Genomic DNA, 20815 nt, shown 5'->3' on the forward strand with positions numbered 1-20815 from the left:
AAATAACATATTTTGTTAAAGAAAAAGAAGCCAAGTAGAGTATACAGTCTTAACTTTGAGATTACACATAGAACTACTTTGGCATTTCAGTAGTACAATGTGTCTGAAATATCACTGAAAGTGGTTGAAGCTGCTTGACTACTGTATCTTAAAACTGACTACCATAAGAATAATGACAAATCAATAAATTTGATGAATTTGGCCAGCTGGTGCTTTCTTGAAACCTAAGGATATGCAATATACTTCCAAGGATTTACAAAACAAATAATGTATTCTAAAAGATAATACCCAATTAAAATGTTTTTACCTTTATTTCTGCTCCTTTTGATTTCTTCTGCCAATCCCATACAGTAAGCATATGCTCATTGGAGTCATCAATAACACATAAATGAACACCTGAATCCTAAAGAAAAGTCAATTTAAATAGGCATTTAAAAATTTTCAGATAAGGCTGACTTTCTAAAAAGAAATACCATATTATTAAAACTGCCAAGTTTAAGATAATCTAAAATCCTTTAAGCTCATGGTTCCTTGAAATATAATGAATACACTATTTACTAAGACTGTATTTTCTTCAGAAATATAATAAAAAGTCTTTAAAAATTGTTTTTCCATTTCTAATTTTTTCCCCTAGGTTGATCTCCACTTGCTCTCTAGCCACTTTTATTATTCAGAGATAGCAAATAATTAATTTGGAGGACACCCTAGTCCCTTCTGCAGCTTAAAGTATTTTCTGCTTTAAAGTAGTCTGACTGCATTTAAAGTATTTTCCTTTGAGGTAGATGTGAAATGTATATAATTTTATAACTTTGCTCCTAAATTTTGGTAGTTTGATAGAACAAGCTAAAATTAATGGCTACTTTAAAGTTTGCCAATTTGTTTTCCATGATATACCTGATTTACATTAACATGAATAAACAAGATAAAAACATAACTAATGCCTCCCAGTTTAAGAAAAAGAACTGTGGATGATACTAAAAGATTATTTTTTTCTAGTAGCATTTGTAGTATATGCCTTATGATGTCTATGGAACAAAGAAATATTGTGGTGATAAGTGAGAGGTACCGAGGAAGGGCAGAGCTTACTTTCCTCTTTATCTTTCTTTTATCCTGTATTGGAATGATTACCTAAATGAGGAAAAGTCAGAGTGTGAGGCAATCCAAGATACTCTTAACACTGTAACAATGGTATCAACAAGATGACAACAGTTCCTGCTACAGAAATTTTGGGGGGTAAAAAAGGTTTAAAAGTATTTCCCTTCTGTCCTCTGATCTCCTTTTCTAAATGCCTTTCTCCCAATTCCTGACTCATTATACCCCTTGACATTCAGTGCCTGCAAGCTAGTAAAGTTCCTATATCCACCCAAACTGATCTTTCTGCTCTAAAAATGTCCCTTGCTCCTCCATGTCCCACAAAACACTCATAATCCAGAATATAGCTGCTGATAGTTAGGAACTGAAGAGACAATATGAATACATAAATATATCCTAAAGCATGAATGAGGCCCAATAAAATCTGGAGGTATATTTGTAATTGAAATTAAAAATTATGATCCTAAAATAAAGAAGTTTTCCTGTATACTCTATAATAATTACATATAATTCAAGAATAAACAGAATGTTTACATGAGCAACATCTTGTTTTATTTTCACAAAATAAAGTCTCAAGGCTTAGGTAAGATTGCTAGACACTGAATTTTAAACTTAAATTTAAAATCATGCTGTCGGGGCTTCCCTGGTGGCGCAGTGGTTAACAATCTGCCTGCCAGTGCAGGAGACAAGGGTTCGAGTCCTGGTCCGGGAGGATACCACATGCCGCAAAGCAACTGAGCCCGTGCGCCACAACTACTGAGCCTGTGCTCTACAGCCCATGAGCCACAACTACTGAAGGCTGAGCACCTAGAGCCTGTGCCCCGCAACAAGAGAAGCCACCGCAATGTGAAGCCTGCACACCGCAAGGAAGAGTAGCCCCCGCTCGTTGCCACTAAAGAAAGCCCGCACGCAGCAACGAAGACCCAATGCAGCCAAAATTAAATACATAAATAAATTAATTAAAAAAAATCATGCTGTCATCAATTCAGAACCAAAACAATTCATGATTTTAGTGAACGCAAAGGTCTGACTGTTTCCTTTACTCCAATATGACATTAAGAAAAGACAATACTTGTGGGAGAACTGGCCAAGTTTCATGTCTGTACATTTTCTAAGTAAAATAGATCTCCATGATTCAAGCTGAAGCAAAAGCACATCTTACTGCTTGTTTCAATTTTACTATGCTACGTATGCATTCCTTTAACCATTTCCTGCTATTACGTTAGAATCCTATTTCAGGACAGAACAAAGTTAAGTATAATTAAGCGAAATATCCTGGATCCTATCTAAACCAAAGTACTTTAGCACTTAGGTTAAAATGCTGGCCACTGTTAAGCAATAGCTAACATCTAATTTTTCAATTCAATTATCACTTTCCATGAACACAGACACAAACAAAACTGAGCTTAACTTCTTTTCTGTGTCTTTGTGCAGCTGGCTAACTCCCTTAAATACTTACTGCTTTTGAAAAATCCAGGCATCCTACTCCACGCTCAAAAGTTCCAAGTCCAATAATTTGCAGTGTAGATAGACTAACTGAATCCCACACTCTGACATGGGGTTGCAGGGGCTGCAGAAACAAGGGGAAAAACACAAGACAGCAAGACAACTAGTATTTAGGTAGATGAAAATAAATACCACTCCCACAAGAACTGTTTACATATGCCCCCAAAGAATCTTGAGCAGGTATTTTCTTCTCATACCATGAAAGTAAGGAAATAACAAAAGTGATAACAGTAGCAGCAAATGATTTGAAGTATTTACTATGTGTTATATACTATTCTGAGTATATTACATGTATTAATTCATTTAATTCTCACAGACCTATGGGTTAGGTGCTATTTATTATAACCACCATTTAACAGATGAGGAAACTGAAATGGAGGTAATAACTTGTCTATAGTTATCCAGCTATTAAAAGGTGGAGTCAGGATTCTAACATCAGCAAATTTGCTCTGGAAATCCTGCTTTTAGAATTACTTTCATTCCTGAGAAAATAATACTTTTTAAAAGAATCAGTGTCCAATAAATTGCTAAGCAAACAGTCCTTAAATAGAATTTACAACTGGAAGGGTCTTAAAAGTCATCCAATATAACCCCTCTAACGCCTTTTTCTTTAAAGAAACTTTAAGTCGGAAAATGTCATGAGTAGTCATACACATGCTTATCAGTCATCATTAATATTCACTGTCGATCCTTACAAATAAGGGATTTGTTATGTAAGCCAATTTAACAGTACTGAATAATAACTGAAAAATTTTAAGTGTTATCATTTCTAGTCATATATAAAATCAAGGGATTCATCAATTTAGGGCAACATTGATAAATTATTCTCTGTTTAAAAAAATTTTTTTAACAAGCTTATCAGTTCTCCCATTTTTACAAGTAAATAGTTTCCTTAGGGAGAACACTTATTTTTTTTTGAAACAAAATTTTTACTTTGACTCTCTTTTGTTTTTTTGGAATGTTATTACATCCTAATATTTTTTTTCCCTGCTTATACTAGAAATCCCTTAATAATTAAATTTTAAGAGAATAAAATAAATGAGTTATGGTTAAAATTACAATCAATTCCATTCTAATATCAATATCACTAGGTACAGAATGCATAAAACTGTGCCACTCACCCTTCCATCCTTATCCACTCCAGCTATCTGTCCAGTTGCAATCCTAATTTTGTCAGGATGTATAGCAAGGCTAGAAAGCAGTATTAACAACAATTTTAAATACAGGAAAGACATAAAACAGCAGAAATATGCCTAAGTATCAACATTTTTCAAACAGTTTTTAATCATTAAAAATATCTCAACGTGATCCATTTGATTTACTTTAGCAAATCAAATAAACAACAATTACCTAAAGGATTTCTTTCCTAAGTTTTCAGCTGTACTACTTCCTTGTTAAACTGAACAAATTATTATTAGAACACTAAATCTGAAGAAAATATTTACTCATAATTGTGGCATGATAAATTAAACTGTTCTCATTTGTTCAAGTTCCTTTGTAGTCCTGCACCTAGGAATAAATATTCACATGGTTTTATTACAGTGAAGATGCAATATTGCATTGTGTAATTTTACTTTATTAAAACATAAGCATTGGGCTTCCCTGGTGGCACAGTGGTTGGGAGTCCGCCTGCTGATGCAGGGGACACGGGTTCGTGCCCCGGTCCGGGAAGATCCCACATGCCACGGAGCTGCTGGGCCCATGAGCCATGGCCGCTGAGCCTGCGCATCCGGAGCCTGTGCGCCGCAATGGGAGAGGCCACAACAGTGAGAGGCCCGCGTACCGCAAAAAAAAAAAAACAAAAAAACAAAAAAACCCAAAAACATAAGCATTGGCTTCCCTGGTGGCGCAGTGGTTAAGAATCAGCCTGCCAACTTTGGGCAAGAAACTTTTAAGTACAAATTGAAAATACTGCAAAATATATGCCCACATTTCTCATGCTAAACATATGAGTGATGAGCAAGATTTTTAAAAGGATGTCTTCACATCCGTATCTAGAATTCTTCTACATCTTGCAACCAAGGGGTAAGCGCAACTGAGAATGTAATTTTGTTCTTGGTATGTATTGCTCATTAATCTCCGGAAGAGTAGTATCAATTTAAACTGTCATAAATAAAAATGTTTTAAAAGTGTCACCAGGGCTTCCCTGGTGGCGCAGTGGTTGAGAGTCCGCCTGCCGATGCAGGGGACACGGGTTCGTGCCCCGGTCCGGGAGGATCCCACATGCCGCGGAGCGGTTGGGCCCGTGGGCCATGGCCACTGAGCCTGCGCGTCCGGAGCCTGCATGTCTGGAGCCTGCGCTCCACAACGGGAGAGGCCGCAGCAGTGAGAGGCCCGCGTACCGCAAAAAAAAAAAAAAAGTGTCACGAAAACTTCCCCATATTAAGAATTATACCTTTTAAAATGCCTTGATAATTTGATTGGTATAAATGGTATCAATTTTTTGGGGGGGGGCCACTCTGGGTCTTTCTTGCTACACGTGGGCTTTCTCTAGTTGTGGTGAGCGGGGGCTACTCTTTGTTGCAGTATGCAGGCTTCTCATTGCGGTGGCTTCTCTTGTTGCGGAGCACAGGTTTCAGTAGTTGCAGCACACGGGCTCAGCAGTTGTGGAACGTGGGTCCTAGAGCGTGTGGGCTTCAGTAGCTGTGGCACGCGGGCTCAGCAGTTGCGTCTCGTGGGCTCTAGAGCTCAGGCTCAGTAGTTGTGGCGCACAGGCTTAGTTGCTCTGCAGCATGTGGGATCTTCCTGGACCAGGGATCGAACCCGTGTCCCCTGCATTGGCAGGCGAATTCTTAACCACTGCACCACCAGAGAAATCCAATGGTATCACTTTATTTTCTTTTATTACTAAGGAGGCTAGAGTTTATCAATGTTTCTTTAATTCTATTTCCTCTTACTTAAATAGTTCACATCCTTTATTGTGGTCAATTATATTAAAAGTAATTAAAACCCTAACACTAACATTTTGCCATATTAAAATCCAAAAAAGAGGGGATATATGTATACGTATAGCTGATTCACTTTGCTGTACAGTAGAAACTAACACATTGGAAAGCGACTATACTCCAATAAAAAAATAATAATAAATAAATAAAAGTTGTGGAAAGAATTTAAATACAAAAAAACCCAATCTTTTAAAACACATTTTAAAAAGTGAAATTGCTGGACTAGGTAATATATATGCATGGTTCAAATATCAAAAGCTATAAAAACACATATTGAAATTCTGCTAAAATCTCATCTACCTTGCTATTATCCCTACTCCCTGCAACCCCAGGTAATCACTGTAATCAGTTTCTTTTTATTAATAATTCTGGAAGAATTTTACATATGTGGAAGCCAACATAAATATTTATCTTCCACCTCCTTTTTACACAAATGGTAGAACACTACACACACATTTTCTCGTTCAAACTTTATACTTAGGAGTATGTCTTAGGGATCTTTCCATATTAATACACAAAGACCTTCCTCATTCTTTCTTTTTTAAAAAAATTTATTGAAGTATAGTTGATTTGCAATGTTGTATTAATTTCTGCTGCAGAGCAAAGTGATTCAGTTATACATATATACTTTTTCATATTCGTTTCCATTACAGTTTATCACAGGATATTGAATAATTCTCTGTGCTATACAATAGGACCTTGTTGTTTAACCATCCTCTATATAATAGCTTGCGTCTGCTAATCCCAAACTCCCAATCCTTTCCTCCCCAACCCCATCTTCCCCTTGGCAACCCCAAGTCTGTTCTCTATGTCTGTGAGTCTGTTTCTGTTTCGTACATATGTTCATTTGTGTTGTATTTTACATTCCACATATAAGTGATATCATATGGTATTTGTCTTTCTCTTTCTGACTTACTTCACTCAGTAAGATAATCTCTAAGTCCATCCAACCTTATTCTTTCTTTATAGCTGCATGGTAACCTATAGGTACACCACAATGTTACTAGTCCCCAGCTAAAAGATATTTAGGCTGTTTCCAATCTTTTCTATCACAAATGATGTTGTAATAAGTAATTCTGTACACATATTATTCTTCTAGTGAAAAAGGCAATATTTTAATCATCTCTAAAAGTTTAACAATATCTATATAATATTTTAAGTCTAATATATATTACAGTAATTTTTTTTTTTTGCGGTACGCGGGCCTCTCACTGTTGTGGCCTCTCCCATTGCGGAGCACAGGCTCCAGATGCGCAGGCTCAGCGGCCATGGCTCACGGGCCCAGCCGCTTCGCGGCATGTGGGATCTTCCCGGACCAGGGCACGAACCCGTGTCCCCTGCATCGGCAGGTGTACTCTCAACCACTGCGCCACCAGGGAAGCCCTAGAGTAATTTTTTTCTAGATAAAGATATAGTTGCCAGAATAGTACAGACATAGAAGAGAAGATTTTAAATGTTGGAAAATAATGAATCTAAGCAATAGATAATTAAAGTTAACTAAGAAGTAGTAAAATTAATTGAGTACTTTAAAAACATGCCAAGTATATAAAAGGAGTTCTCACTTTTTTACAGTTTGACACCCTATGGGATACTTTAATCCTTATTCAGCCATGATTTCCCTCTCCCCCCAAAAGCATCAAGTTCAAAATTTACCTACATAAAATAAATCCTCAAGAAATATTTAGTAACCAATAATCACTCTTAGAAGTATGCAAAAGTCTAGAATGCCCCACATATATCTGATGTTTTAGGCCAGAAGAAAAAGACCATAAAAGATGTGGGAAAGAAGAAGAGGTCCCAATTGAGATTTATAGATGATATGTTTTATTGCAGTGGATATCACACCAACCATTCTGGAGGTCTGTAAGTCTTTTTTTTCTTTCTGAAATTATCTACAGAATGCCCATAATATCCTTAAGTTCTGAGTTTTCCATAGGAAATCATTTCCAATAAAAATCCAGATTTAAAAAATAAGAGCATGAAATTAAAAAATGAACAAATGTTAAACGATACCAACCATTTCACACAGTCTGTATGACCCAGGTAGTGTCGTTGAGTTCTCTCCTCATAATTAAATAGTACTACTACTGATGCTATGAAATAAACGATTTCCCCGGTAGGAAGAAGGTAAACATTAGCTCGACAGTCCTTTCCTCGATAACCATATCTTAAAAGAGTCAAGGTTTTTAATAAACATAATTTTCAAAGTTTAAATAAACAATTTTTTCATGGATACTTAAGGGAATCAGGAAGGTATAAGAAAAGAGGACTGGAATGGAACTAGAAAGCTCATGTCCTGCCATTAGCCCTTGTGGAACCCCAAGAACTTTTAACATGCTTAAATCTTAGTTTCCTCATTCAAAAAACAAATACATATTATGCTCCTAGTATGTGTCAGGCACAGAGCTGAACACACACATCTGAACAAAACAAATGTAGGCCTATGTCTCTAGAGTTTATGCTTTACAAGGTGACAAAAATTAACACCAAATATAGCATTAGAAATTGTGGAAAGAAAAATAACAGGATGCTAGGAGAAACCATAAAAGGAGTATCTAATTTAAATGGAGAGAGAAAAAGACAGAGATCACAAGAAGGGCTATCTGAAAAAGTGACACTTACGCTTGACCTAAATGATGAATAAGAGATAGCCAGGCACAGTCTGATATAGGCAGAGTGTCCACTAAGAAGCTGTACAGAATAACAGGATTGGTGAGTTTTCTCAAGCTAATTTCTGCCAAAAGGAGGGACTGATTCAAGGGGTCGGGCAGGAGGATGTAGGAGAATGAAGGCAGAAAGCAGAGTTCAAACTATTAGCTCCTTCTGCTTCACTGAGAGTTTCTTAGAGGGTCTAAGAGAAATGAGACTTTCTAAGTGAAATAAGGAGCACTTTGTTTTATATACTCATTGTTTTAAAAAGCCTGGCGGTGAAGAAGTTAATTCTCAAATTAGAATCCACCTTGCTAATTTGAGCTCTTAATAAAATAATTCACATTATTTCACAGCTTACAAAATGCTTAACTGATGTTTTCTTACTTAATTCTTACAATGGACCTGTGAGATAGGGATTATTAACATCTTTTTGTAAGTGAAGGAAGTAAGGTTCATTAGGGATAAGTGGCAGAGCCAAGGCTCAAACACTAGCCTTCCAATTCTAATCTGATGCCTCTTCTACCACACCACAAGCACCTGCCTCGATGTTCGTAGGATATTGCTTACCTTATCTGAAAATATTAGTTTTGGTAGTTTTAAATTGCTAATAGCAAAATACATGTAATATGTGAAAGGATTAGAGATGACATCTCTTTACTTTCTCAAGTGGTTGCTATGTTTATTACATTTACTTTTTTTGGCATAAAGACAATTTTGATAGAGGTCAAGTAAACTAAATTTTCTTAAACTAAAGACAAAGCAAACAAATTTGCTGTCACAATAGAAAAGGATACACCCACTCCAGTTTGAGCTTCTCAGGAGGCAGCTCTGTTCTGATGTCATCATAGTTGTCAACATCAGAAGGAATGAACATTGTAATTGGTCGACCTCGCATAAACATTTTAATATATTCTCCTTCTGTTAAGACACAAGAAAAAAATTAAGACAGATGTATTTGCTGAATATTCATAGAAAAGCGTATTATTAATGTGATACAACAAAAACAGATAAAAAATAGCTACTTCAGAGTTCTAGTCTCATTATACATGATTGCTTTTGTATAAAGACCTAGTCCAAAACACTGTAGGAAAAAAACCATTGGTCATTTCCTTAAGTAAGAATAACTATTTTCATAATTAAAATATAATTTATCTATGAGTTGACACATTTCAACAAGACGGCCAGGAAAGTTGAGGTACAGAAATGAAAAGAAAATAATTTTGTGATGGCAGTTTCTCTGACAATTGAAAAAAGATTGTCAGAGTAGAAAACAACCATGTCCACCACACTACCTGATCAACCTACTGACATTTAACGGCATACAAAACATGGCCTCAGAATACACCATGAGGAGTGAAGTCAGACACCCTCATAAGTCAGGAAGGGGAGAGAGACTAAGCGCTCTGCTACATAGGGCAGTGACCAGAGCTGGATGGAAAGAGGACCACGGTCCCCTACTTCACAACCATGCCTACAATCAGCCTTGAGTCTAAGCAATTAAACTATAATACACTAACATTTTAAAGACAGTGCTAGGAAACAGTTTTCGAGTTAGCAGCAAAAACATCTTTTATTTATATAAACCAATAGCTGTTTTTAAGATGTGCAACAGTCTAAAACTAAAAATGTTAAAAAGACAACTCCAGAATCAAATCAATATTTATTGTACACCTTTTACAAATGAAAACAACACTTAAGTGAACAGATGAGACTGTTTTATGTCTTAAAAACAAAACAATACTTAAGTGAAAAAATGAGACTGTGTATGAGACTGTGTTGAGATCCCTGGTCGCAGCATCCCAACCTACATACAGACAGGTTTAATAAATGTTGATGGTGGTCGTGAAATGTTTACAAAAGAACCTAAGCAGGAGGGAGAAAATAAGGGACCGAGTACAAAGGCATAGGCAATGTCTAGAACTTGCTAACTTGTCTGTTATGTGAAAATCATGTTAAAAACAGACTGAAAATGTGATCATCAACCAGAGGCTGATACAACCTTAGGACCTCTAATAATGACCTAAGCTACTAAGGAGAAGAGTAGATAATCCAATAGCTTATGTAATGCAAACCATGGAAGAAGGAAAGAAATTATTTGCTGAATGTCTGTAAATATTTCTTCAGAGTCAGATTTTAAAACTCTGCTTGTTATGGGTTAGAAGTTCGCATTATTTTTATTATTATTACTCACAGTGTGTTCGGCCTCAGGGTTTGATCTAAGAACAGGCTAAGACCTCCCACGCCATAGTTTTAATACCACATGATGTATGTCTCTATTACTTCTGAATCTAAGAGTGGGCTCTGCTTCCTGATGAGTTGTAGCATAGCTGGACTTTGATGATAACTAAATGATTTAGTTATCAGCTGTAACTATTTCCCTTCAGCAATCATCTTTATCTGTATCTCCTTGTCATTTTTTGTATAGTTCACTTTCTTATAGGTGTCAATTTGTTACCTACTTTTCCCTCTAGTTGTTGTTTTTTTTTTAAAGAATATGAATTCTTTTTTTTTTTGCGGTATGCGGGCCTCTCACTGTTGTGGCCTCTCCTGTTGCGGAGCACAGGCTCCGGACGCGCAGGCTCAGCGGCCATGGCTCACGGGCCTAGCCGCTCCACGGCATGTGGGATCCTCCCGGACCGGGGCCCGACCCCGTGTCCCGAACCCGTGTCCCCTGCATTGGCAGGTGGACTCTCAACCACTGCGCCACCAGGGAAGCCCCAGAATATGAATTCTTAAAGGGAAATATCCTGTCCTTTGGAATTTCTTCCAAGATCACTGATCAGAGGTGTATAGCATAAATGCTTTCTGAATGGAAAAAAATAAAATATTTAATAGATGCTTCTATTGCCAGTTAGAAGAGATTATATGTCCAGCAAAGGGACTGGGTTAGGGATAGCATCAAAGAAAAAAAAAAGCCCTCTCCTTTGCTAATAGAGACAGCTCAGAATACTGCACTGACCCCTTTAGCAACTGTCAAGCAGCACAAGCAACTAACTATAAGCAAAGGAACTATGCATCTAGCGCCTGTGAACTTTTCTAATATAAAAATGGCAATGCATGTTAGGATGAAAATGCTTTTCCTGCCGATAAAGTGGCAGTATGCATGCTGGACGCAGAGAATATAATCTAGACACTGGGAACAATTCCTGAGACTGAGAGGGAGGCAACACATTACAGTGGCAAGAGCAGGAGCTTTGGAGAAAAAGACTGATTGGGATCTGAATCCCAGCTTTACTCCTTCCTAGCCATGTGACTTTGGCCTCATTTTCCTAATAAATAAAATGATAATACTACTTACCATTCAGAATTATGACTGAGTAAATATCACACTGTAAAGTGTAAGGTCTTTGACAAATATTTATTCCCTTCCCTTTGTGAACGATTTATGACCATTCTAAACACTGTCTAGGAATTGCTTGTAATACATGATTTAACACACGGTAATCTCTCTTCATAAGCTTTAAAGTGACTGTCCACAGAACAGCAAGTGCAGCAAATAAGTTAGAATTCTGAGGGTTCTATCAGGTACACTATAATACATGGGTCACAAGTTCAAATATCTACAGGCCCAGGCAGGAAATGCAAAATGAGAGCAGTGGGAGAATACAGGATGACTGGTTGGGGTTCGGGCACTGGCATACACCAGGCCCCATCTCAGGAAGGCAGCAGTTAATCATTCTCAGGAAAGATGTGAGCCCAGTGCTGCTAGATCTTCTCATTTTTCAAGAGAAACAGAAAATCTATACTTTATTGTGAAATCTCCCAATTTTTAAACGTTTACTCCCTTGCCAAAAAAGGGAGAATACCATGTGAAAACACACCTTTGGCCTGCATGTAGCTCACTAGTTTGCAACCTAAGAAGAGTCTTTACCTTGGGAATTAGGTAAAATATATAGATGAAGAAGAACCTCTTTCCTCCTCAATCACTGTTGAGTCAAATTCTCACTGCAAACCGTTTTTTGAGGCTGTCAGGCTTATTGATCTTATAGTCGAACGACTTAACAATTTGTTTTACCCAAATGCTACTTTCTGGCTGTCTTCACTGTATACCAGCATGAAAGTCAAGGGGAAGAGATGGGCCATGGGACTGGTCAAAGAAGAGTATGAGATCAGTAACACTAATTAATACATTAATAAAGTCTGGTGGTCCAGAAAAGTAATGAGAAAGAAATGATTAAATTATCTAATAATAATTAGTAAACACACTATAGGGCTATCTGTATTCAATAGTGAAGCTGCTGCTTCTTGAAATGTAATGAATCTCAACATTTTATCTCCTATTTTGACATTGTGAAAATTCCTGGGACTGAGAGGGAGGCTATACAGTATAGTGGAGAGAACACAAGCTTTGTGATAAACGCAGACCTTGTTTGAATCTTAGCTCTACCACTTACTAGCTTATGCTCAAATAAAATATTCTTAATTGAATCTGATCAATGCTTAATTATAAAAGAAGAAATTCAGGGAATTCCCTGGCGGTCCAGTGGTTAGGACTTGGTGCTTTCATTGCTGGGGCCCAGGTTCAATCCCTGGTCGGGGAGCTAAGATCCCGCAAGCTGCATGGTGTAGAAAGCGAGAAAGCGAGAAAGCGAGAAAGCGAGAGAGAGCGAGAGGGAGAGAGGGAGAGAGGGAGAGAGGGAGAGAGGGAGGGAGGGAGAGAGGGAGGGAGGGAGGGAGGGAGGGAGGGAGGGAGGGAGGGAGGAAGGAAGGAAGGAAGGAAGGAAGGAAGGAAGGAAGGAAGGAAGGAAGGAAGGAAGGAAGGAAGGAAGGAAGGAAGGAAGGAAAATTCTGGGGGATATTGTTGATACCATAAATACCATAAATTTTATTAGTTCATTTCTCTAGACATATATAATGCTGGAACTGGAAGAAATCTTAGAGCTTACCTAGTTCAAACGGCTACTTTTACAGAAGGGGAAACCAAGGCTCAGAGAGGTCAAATGAGTTCCTAGACTGTGTTCTGTTGGGAAATATTTTCATTCTAAACTATGTTCTAGATCTGCACTATCCAAAATGATAGCCACTGGTAGAACACTTAGAAGGCAGCTAGTGTGAACTGAGACATGCTGTAAGTGTAAAATACACAACAGATTTTGAAGATTTAGTATGAAAAAAAAAGTAAAACATCTCATTAATGTTTGTTTATATTGATCACACATTGAAATGATATTCTGGATATACTGCATTAAATATACTAAACTTAATCTTACCTGTGTCTTTCTATTTTTAAAATGTTGCTACTAGAATATTTAAAATTATATGTGTTATACATTATATTTCTATTGGACAGTACTGTTCAGACAGTGGTGATATCTTTAGGCTCGTCCACATAAGTCCAATTACCTGACAGTACAGCTTCCTTATAATCCAAATAGTATTAGCTTGAGCTCTGGATCCCAACAACAGGAAATCAGAGAGTACAACAGAAGAGGAAGATGTTTCTGCTCTATTATCTTTTGGAAGAGTGAATGCTAGGCAAAAATTTGAAATACTGTATTTCCATGTCCTTCTTGCACACCTCTTAGTCCTTCCCCTTCAGCCTCCTCATGTGCTTCTACTTTAGCACCTCCCCTGGGCTGTCCTATCCTCCAAAGTGCTTCAAATTGCAAAATGATCATTATATTCCCTAATCCAAACTTTTTGGCATAGTTATTTTCAGGTGTTCTGAGAAAAGCAGTATTGCTGAAATAATTCATACTGATATAAATAACTGGTTATTAACATTATATGTTTAAAAGATGCTTATCAAAATTTATTAATCTTTCACAGATTATAACAAAGCAAAAGGAAAAATTCAAGGAGAGTGTAGAAGAAAATTAGTACTGGGCATACTCTGCTCCAAGATTGGTTCCTCCTGTGCTTTTTTTTCCTTTTAAATAGCTTGCTCGATTTCTGCACCTAGAGATTTAAAAAAAAAAAAGCCTTTCAAAGGCAACAGCAGAGCTTCAAGGGTCTGGACTATGACTTGTACTTGTTTATGTACTGGGTATTGCTTTGTAGAAAGCCTTCTGAACTTCTAGAATGCTTACAATTTAAAGCATCTTTCTCCTAAAGTTTTCACTTTAGGAATTCATTTTTATATTTTATGATCTTTAGAACTAAAGAGCTCCCCCCACAACTGAATTTGAATTTTATATTTAACTAAAATGTAGCTAGCTGTGAGATGCTACCTAATTCCAGCAAACAAACAGAAAATTTAAGAATCTTTACTTAATTTGAGCTTTTTATCTGATACTACCAGTTCCATTCCCCAAAACCACAGAGCTACAGAACAGGCTGGCAAACAAGATGCTAGAAATACTGTCCACAATTTTACGGTAGAAAGTGACAAAGACCATTTAAGGAAAGCTAAAATCTTTTCTTGAAACTCATTTATTTTTAAACAAAGTATTTCAAGTCCCAGTTAATGATCCAGTTACACTCGAGTAATAATTTTAAAAATTCCAATGAAACAATGTAATCTGTAAGGATCTTTGAATTTTGAACAAGGAAATTGATTTGTGCTATAATAAAGTCTCAATTTCATCCCTTTCAAATGTCTAGCTGTAAAAATAGATCATAAATGTAGACTCCAAAATAAAAAGGGGAGTCATGAATTTAGAAGGATATATAATCTAATCTTATTGTGCTCATTTAAAAAATTCCTAATTGTGCTTGCCAAATATTATGTAGTTAGTTTTACTGGCTGGGACAAGAACACAGTTCTGAAAAATCTGACCAAATACTAAAATGCTACCTTAATTTTCATTGTTCTATAGGTAGAGTTCTACTAGCTGGTAAATTTTATTGAATTCTTAATTACATGGGGGTTGGGTGAGGGTATACAATGAAGATGTAAAATGTGTTAACCTAGCCTCTTAGGAGCTTAGAAGACAGACATAACCAAGTCTTATGTATCTGCTGGTCAACACTTATCTAATTACAGTAACAAGCCAATTTGCAGTTAAGTAATTTTGCAGTTAAGTAACTTTCTTGAATCTAAACCTCCTTTAATCAGATTTTTCTTTGCTGTTTTGCTTTTTGGGCTTTTTTTTTTTACAACTGTGATTGTTATAAAATTACTTGAAAGTATCAGACATGGGACCTTGCGTAAGAATTTTAATTATTTTTACTGCGTGAAAAAGGCTTTCTTTGGTAAAAGATGGGAAATACGTCTATTCCAACAATATAAGGCACATAAAACTTCTGAAAGATTTGCTATACTGCTGAAAACATTTCTGAACTAAGCAAAACATGGTTGTACTTTACAAAGTCCCTCAAATCACTCATTTATATCCCCAGGAAAAGTTATCTTAAACACTAAATGAAAAAAATCATTCATTTTATCTGAATACACCAAGTTGGATTTAATTTTTTAAAAATAAGAAATTAAAAAAAGAAACTTCAGATATCAAAATATTTATCCCTCTCTTTCTCAATTAACTATAGCAGAAAGAAAATCAAGAGGCCCAAGGGGAACAATAAAAACTTATATATGAAATTCTAAAGAGTATTGAGAGATTTCATCTTTAATGTTTTATTTCTTTAAAAAAAAAAAAATAGGGACTTCCCTGGCAGTCCAGTGGTTAAGACTCCATGCTCCCAATGCAGGGAGCATGGGTTCGATCCCTGGTCGGGGAGCTAAGATCTCACATGCCGCATGGCGTGGCCAAAAAAAAAAAAAAGTTAATTAAAAAAACCCCAAAACCCCAAAAGCCTGAGTCAAATAAAGCAAAATGTAAAGATCTAATAAATCTGGGTGGTCAGTATATGGGTGCTTGAAATATTATTTGCATGTATTTTTAGAAAGATGAAAATATTTAATCTTTAAAAAGTTTAAAAAGCATTATTTAAGGAAATAATCAATAGAATATTTTTGGTGAAATTGTTCCTTGGAGAATCAACTATGAGTATAGCTCAGGAATGTGACATGTGATTTACTATGCCTTTTCTTGCAGTTTTGTATACGTCACTGATCATTTGTACCTCTTTTCTGCTACACTAATCACAAGTTTCAGAATTCTTTTCAAAGTGCTTCAGGAAAACAGTAAACAGTTGATACAGTGAGCAACACATTGTGGAGTCTAATTGCGGTTTCTGGACAGAACGGATTTCTAACTATACTAGCTCCGTTAACTGGCATGCTTAAGGAATGGAGATTTTCTAGTTAATTACATTTTCTAGTTTAGATTTTTTTTAAAAAATCGTATGCCTACAGTTGTGAAAAGTTCAGTATGGGTGAAAAGTCTTCAACTGGAATAAAATAAATATGCACAAGACTAGGATACTCTCATGAAAAGTCATATTCTCCATGTTCAAAGGGGGCACTTGGGACTTTTTTCTCAGCTGAAAATAAGGAAAGAGGATGTCAAGAACACATATTCTTAGAAGTTGGGATAACTTATACTAAAAAAATTGGACAGCCTTTAAATACATTTTAATCTATAAGACTGTCACCAACAGATACAAGATCTCTGCTTAAAAAAATCTCCAACAGAGAAGAGGTTCCCCCTTTTTGGTCTCCTTTTAAATACAGGCAATACTTGGACAAAGCCCAGACCTAGGGATCCAAGTAATGATTATATATCCTATTTAACATATGCCAATAGGTAAATTTTAGAAGTGAGTGTATTTTTTTGGAGGTGCAATATTTGGTTTCCTGCCCTTCCTGCTTATTCACATTTAAAATAGACTTAAAGCTAGCACCCTTCTTTCTAAATTCTGGAACTGCAAAGTTTTGGATATCATCTCAGAAACAGCAAGGAAAGATTCTATCTGTAGCACAATTAAGGGCTTTTGACTTCTTTGGTTTGTTTCAAACTGTACACCCCCTCAGCAGGGGACAATATACTTCCTCTCAGTAGGTAACACAATATACAGACAGTGTCAGTAGGACTGCTATCCTATATTCTTACAGGTAAATTTTAGTTATTCTTTCAGATACAATGCTCAGTTTACACAGATGTGATCAGGTTTTAGGACAGAACATGCCTGGAGCCAACAGGTCAGAAAATAATACAAGGCACTGAACAAAAGCCCCTGTATTCAAATTCGTTAAAGGTAGATTAAACATGAGTTAGTGAAGGTATGGGGGCTGCCTTCCATTTTCTATTTGCCGCAGGAAAGAGCTTTTAAAAAGTTATTAAAGAGACTCTCGGCAACGTCTAATCTAAGCCTAACTATATGTAAGAAAACTGAGGTCCAAGGTCTCAAGAGTCATAGGGAAAAATTTATTATCAGATGAAGGATGTTCTATTTTTTTTTCATAACTTCCTTTGGCAAATGAAATTTTTAGTTTCTCCCCAACCAACACTCATAATTTTAGTCACTGTAGGATTCTGATTCTTTAAACTTCTGTGATTCACCCCTAACTAGGTCTCATGCTTATTATTATTATTATGCTCTTTCCACTAAACAACTTTGCTTCTCTTTCCTAAGTGAGGTGTCTAATGACTCTTCTGTTGCTTAGAATGAATCCATATTTTATAAATGTAATGGTTAACAAATACAAAATTGTGTGCACACTACGATCAAGGACCTTCTTGCTGCTCCTAACACAGCAAGAAAGCTCTTGCCTCAGGGCTTTTGTACTTCCAGTTTTCTCTGTTCATGAAATTCTTTTCTCCAGATACACAAATTGTTCACTCACGTCATTCAGGTGGCTCAAATGTCACTTTATCACTTTATCAGAGATGTCTCCCCTAACCACTCTATGTAAAATAGCAATTGTCTACTCTCCTTATTCTTTCCCAATATGTATTACCTACTGACATATTAAGTATTTACTGTCTGTTTCTTATAGGTAGAATATAAGTTCCACAGAGATCAGACAATGTAACTGCTATATCCCCAAGTTTCTGGGACAGGTCCTGACAAAATACACTCAATAAATACTTGTTGAATGAATCTTTAAAATTTTAAAAATGTGTATCTGATAAAGAAACAATAAAGAAACACATCAGAACTGTAATAGTCGTTAAAATGACAAGATTATTCAGTTTTTTTTCTTTCTCCACTTTTGTAAATGAGTTTATATTGTATATTTTTAGATTATTTGAATGACTGTTTGGCTAAAACAAACTACTGAAGGATTTTAGACAGTATGTATTTCAAAATGACTTTTAAAGTATTTTTCATCTGAAGCCATTTTGGACAGATAGCTAGGCAGCTAGTAAGAATTAGTCACCTCTCAATTTTCTAAGATGTTACAGTAATAGTTCAATCTAAATACACCTGTAGTTAAGCTACTACTGCACTGGTTTGGTAGTTAAGCAAGAATGAATTTAATCATAGAACAGTGAGGCAGCTCTATAAGAGGAAGTAAAAGTGTGATTTGGTGACTGAGGAGTTCTTTTCCTCAATTAAGCAGATTTCTCTCCAGTAGGAACCTGAATCATTCAGGTTCTCAACATGACCAGACAATTAAAAGAGTTTAAGATGTGACAAGAGAAAATTGATTTAGGATTACTCAAGCCTGAAAAGGACAGTTAACATGCAATAATTTGAAGACATTCAGGTTCTGCTCTGGAAATGAGGACATGTGACACTTATTTTCCATATTTTAAAAATGTAATATACTAGATAGTGATTATAAGATGAGCTTATGAGCTGTACTCATTTCATTACAAAATTTACCTAGTATATTATTTCTCTTGTGATGGGAGAGGATCCAACAGAATTAGGGAGAAGAGTAATGAAAAGGGGCTTAAGTTTCAAGGATCTGAGTGTAGATAAGGATCTAATTCAGTAAGAGCCTCTTTTTATAGGACATGGTGTAACATGTCCTTCCCCCCACATCTAGCCTCGGAGATTGCCCTGTGTACATCTCATTTCACCTCCCACTGCTTTCAACCATGGTTTACTTCCTTCTAAGTGCTGATCAGAATATGCAGATTTATGCTCTTCTACTCTGCTGTGTCTGAAGGACACAGTCATTTCAAGTGAAGTTTTCTCTGCTACCACTCACTTATATGTACCAAATATAAATCGCCTTGTTCCCAAAACAAAGCAGATGACTTACAGCAAGTCACACTTGTCACTGTCAAAAAAAAAGAGCTAAAGAATAAACATTCTAAAAAGACTGTCCAAAAATGACAGATATTTTTTAAATGACATATTTTAGATTAATATCTAAAGTATAAGAAAATGTGCTGTGAAATATGTTATGCAAAATGAATACCAAACTTAAATTTATACACAATTTACATCAAGTGAAGATCATCTATTTAACGGTCATCTTTTCATCTTAACTCCATATATTTGAGTACAAGGTTGAGTACTGTCACACTTATATTAATAACTAAAATTTATTTGGTGCTATGTGCCAGGTACTATGTTTAAACACTTTATTATCTTTAATTTTTATAATAACCCTTTGAGGGTTTATTATTGTCTCAATTACAGATGAGAAAACAAAGACTTAAGAAGGTGAATTAACCTGCTTATGGTCACAAGCTAAGTAAATGGTGAAACCAGTCTTGACTTCAATTACACATGTTTAAACATCTACACTATGTTGTTTGTTACACACCTCTACGAGTAAATTAAGATTTATAAACAACTCAAGTGTAACTGTCCAAAACCAAACTATTCTTTTCTACACATCTACTCCTCCTCAAATGTTCCTTATTTTAGTAGATGCCTCTTATCTACTTTCAAGTTAGCCTTCATAGATTCCCTCCGTTCCTTATCTCTCATACCCTACCTGTAATCTCCTAAACCATCTAGAATCCATCTACTTCTTTCCATAGGCTCTGCCTCACAGGCAGGCCTGAATTATATAACAGGCTGAGGCACAAGAGTTTTCCTTCAAGATACACTCTAATGATAAATATAGCTGATTAAAATGGCAAAGGAACAGGCTCAAATTCCAAAAATATGGCTTAATGCAAGCAACATTTGCAAGCAACAATTTTAAAATTCCAACATCTGGAACAATCTTCTTCAGCTAACAATTCTTGTACCAGAATTGAACTGGCTTTTCCAGTTTTTCATTTCATCCTACTTCCCCACTTTAGTGATGCTTCTCTAGCAAAACCCTTCCCTTTTAAATACATTTACTTACCTGCCTATTTGAATGGTTTTGAAAATTGTCACCAACACAGAGCACTCACTTACATACTAATCATAAGTTAGATCCCTTTTCCTTCCAAAGGACATACCACAGCACGACAAAGAGAAAGATAGCCCTTTCTCATTTACCCTCTAAGGATTTTTATAAAATGTAAGCTCTTTGGCAAAACATGTAATAATAGGAGCACCTTTTTATAGGTACAGTGTTTTCTGTTTTTAAAGTACTTTCATACATATTATTTCATCCTTCAGCAGTCCTGTGAAGTAAGCTTTATAGTTATATCCTCAGGTTAGAAAACTACCCAGAGACGTTGCCATTTTGCCTGGGTCACAAGGTTGTTATACGGTAGAGCCAAACACTAAACAGAGACTCTCCATTCACTGCTCTTGCCACTATATATCACTATCTCTCTCTTTTTAAAATGTTTTGACACATAATAAGAATTGTCTTTGTAAATAAAATTTCATTTGTCCTTAAGGTATTTCAACTATTACTTAATCTATACTTAACTATAAATTATAAAAGAGGGAGTAAGACCTAACTGAAGGAGAACAGCAGCAATAATCAG

General features: G+C 36.1%; 1 protein-coding gene across 5 annotated transcripts in view; it reads right to left on the bottom strand.

The window, feature by feature from the left end:
• EML4 (EMAP like 4) overlaps nucleotides 1–20815 on the bottom strand; it is a 152746-nt gene that overhangs the window by 42924 nt on the left and 89007 nt on the right. For all 5 annotated transcript variants that reach the window (XM_060309767.1, XM_060309766.1, XM_030857837.2 and 2 more), the window contains 5 exons: nucleotides 8990–9113; nucleotides 7561–7710; nucleotides 3720–3789; nucleotides 2552–2662; nucleotides 308–403 (listed from right to left, as the gene is read on the bottom strand). In XM_060309767.1, coding sequence (XP_060165750.1) covers nucleotides 308–403; nucleotides 2552–2662; nucleotides 3720–3789; nucleotides 7561–7710; nucleotides 8990–9113 — 551 coding nt within the window. The remainder of the gene's footprint in view (nucleotides 1–307; nucleotides 404–2551; nucleotides 2663–3719; nucleotides 3790–7560; nucleotides 7711–8989; nucleotides 9114–20815) is intronic.

The sequence above is a fragment of the Globicephala melas genome, chromosome 12 (genome assembly GCF_963455315.2).
Source record: "Globicephala melas chromosome 12, mGloMel1.2, whole genome shotgun sequence".
Taxonomy (NCBI): Eukaryota; Metazoa; Chordata; class Mammalia; order Artiodactyla; family Delphinidae; genus Globicephala; species Globicephala melas.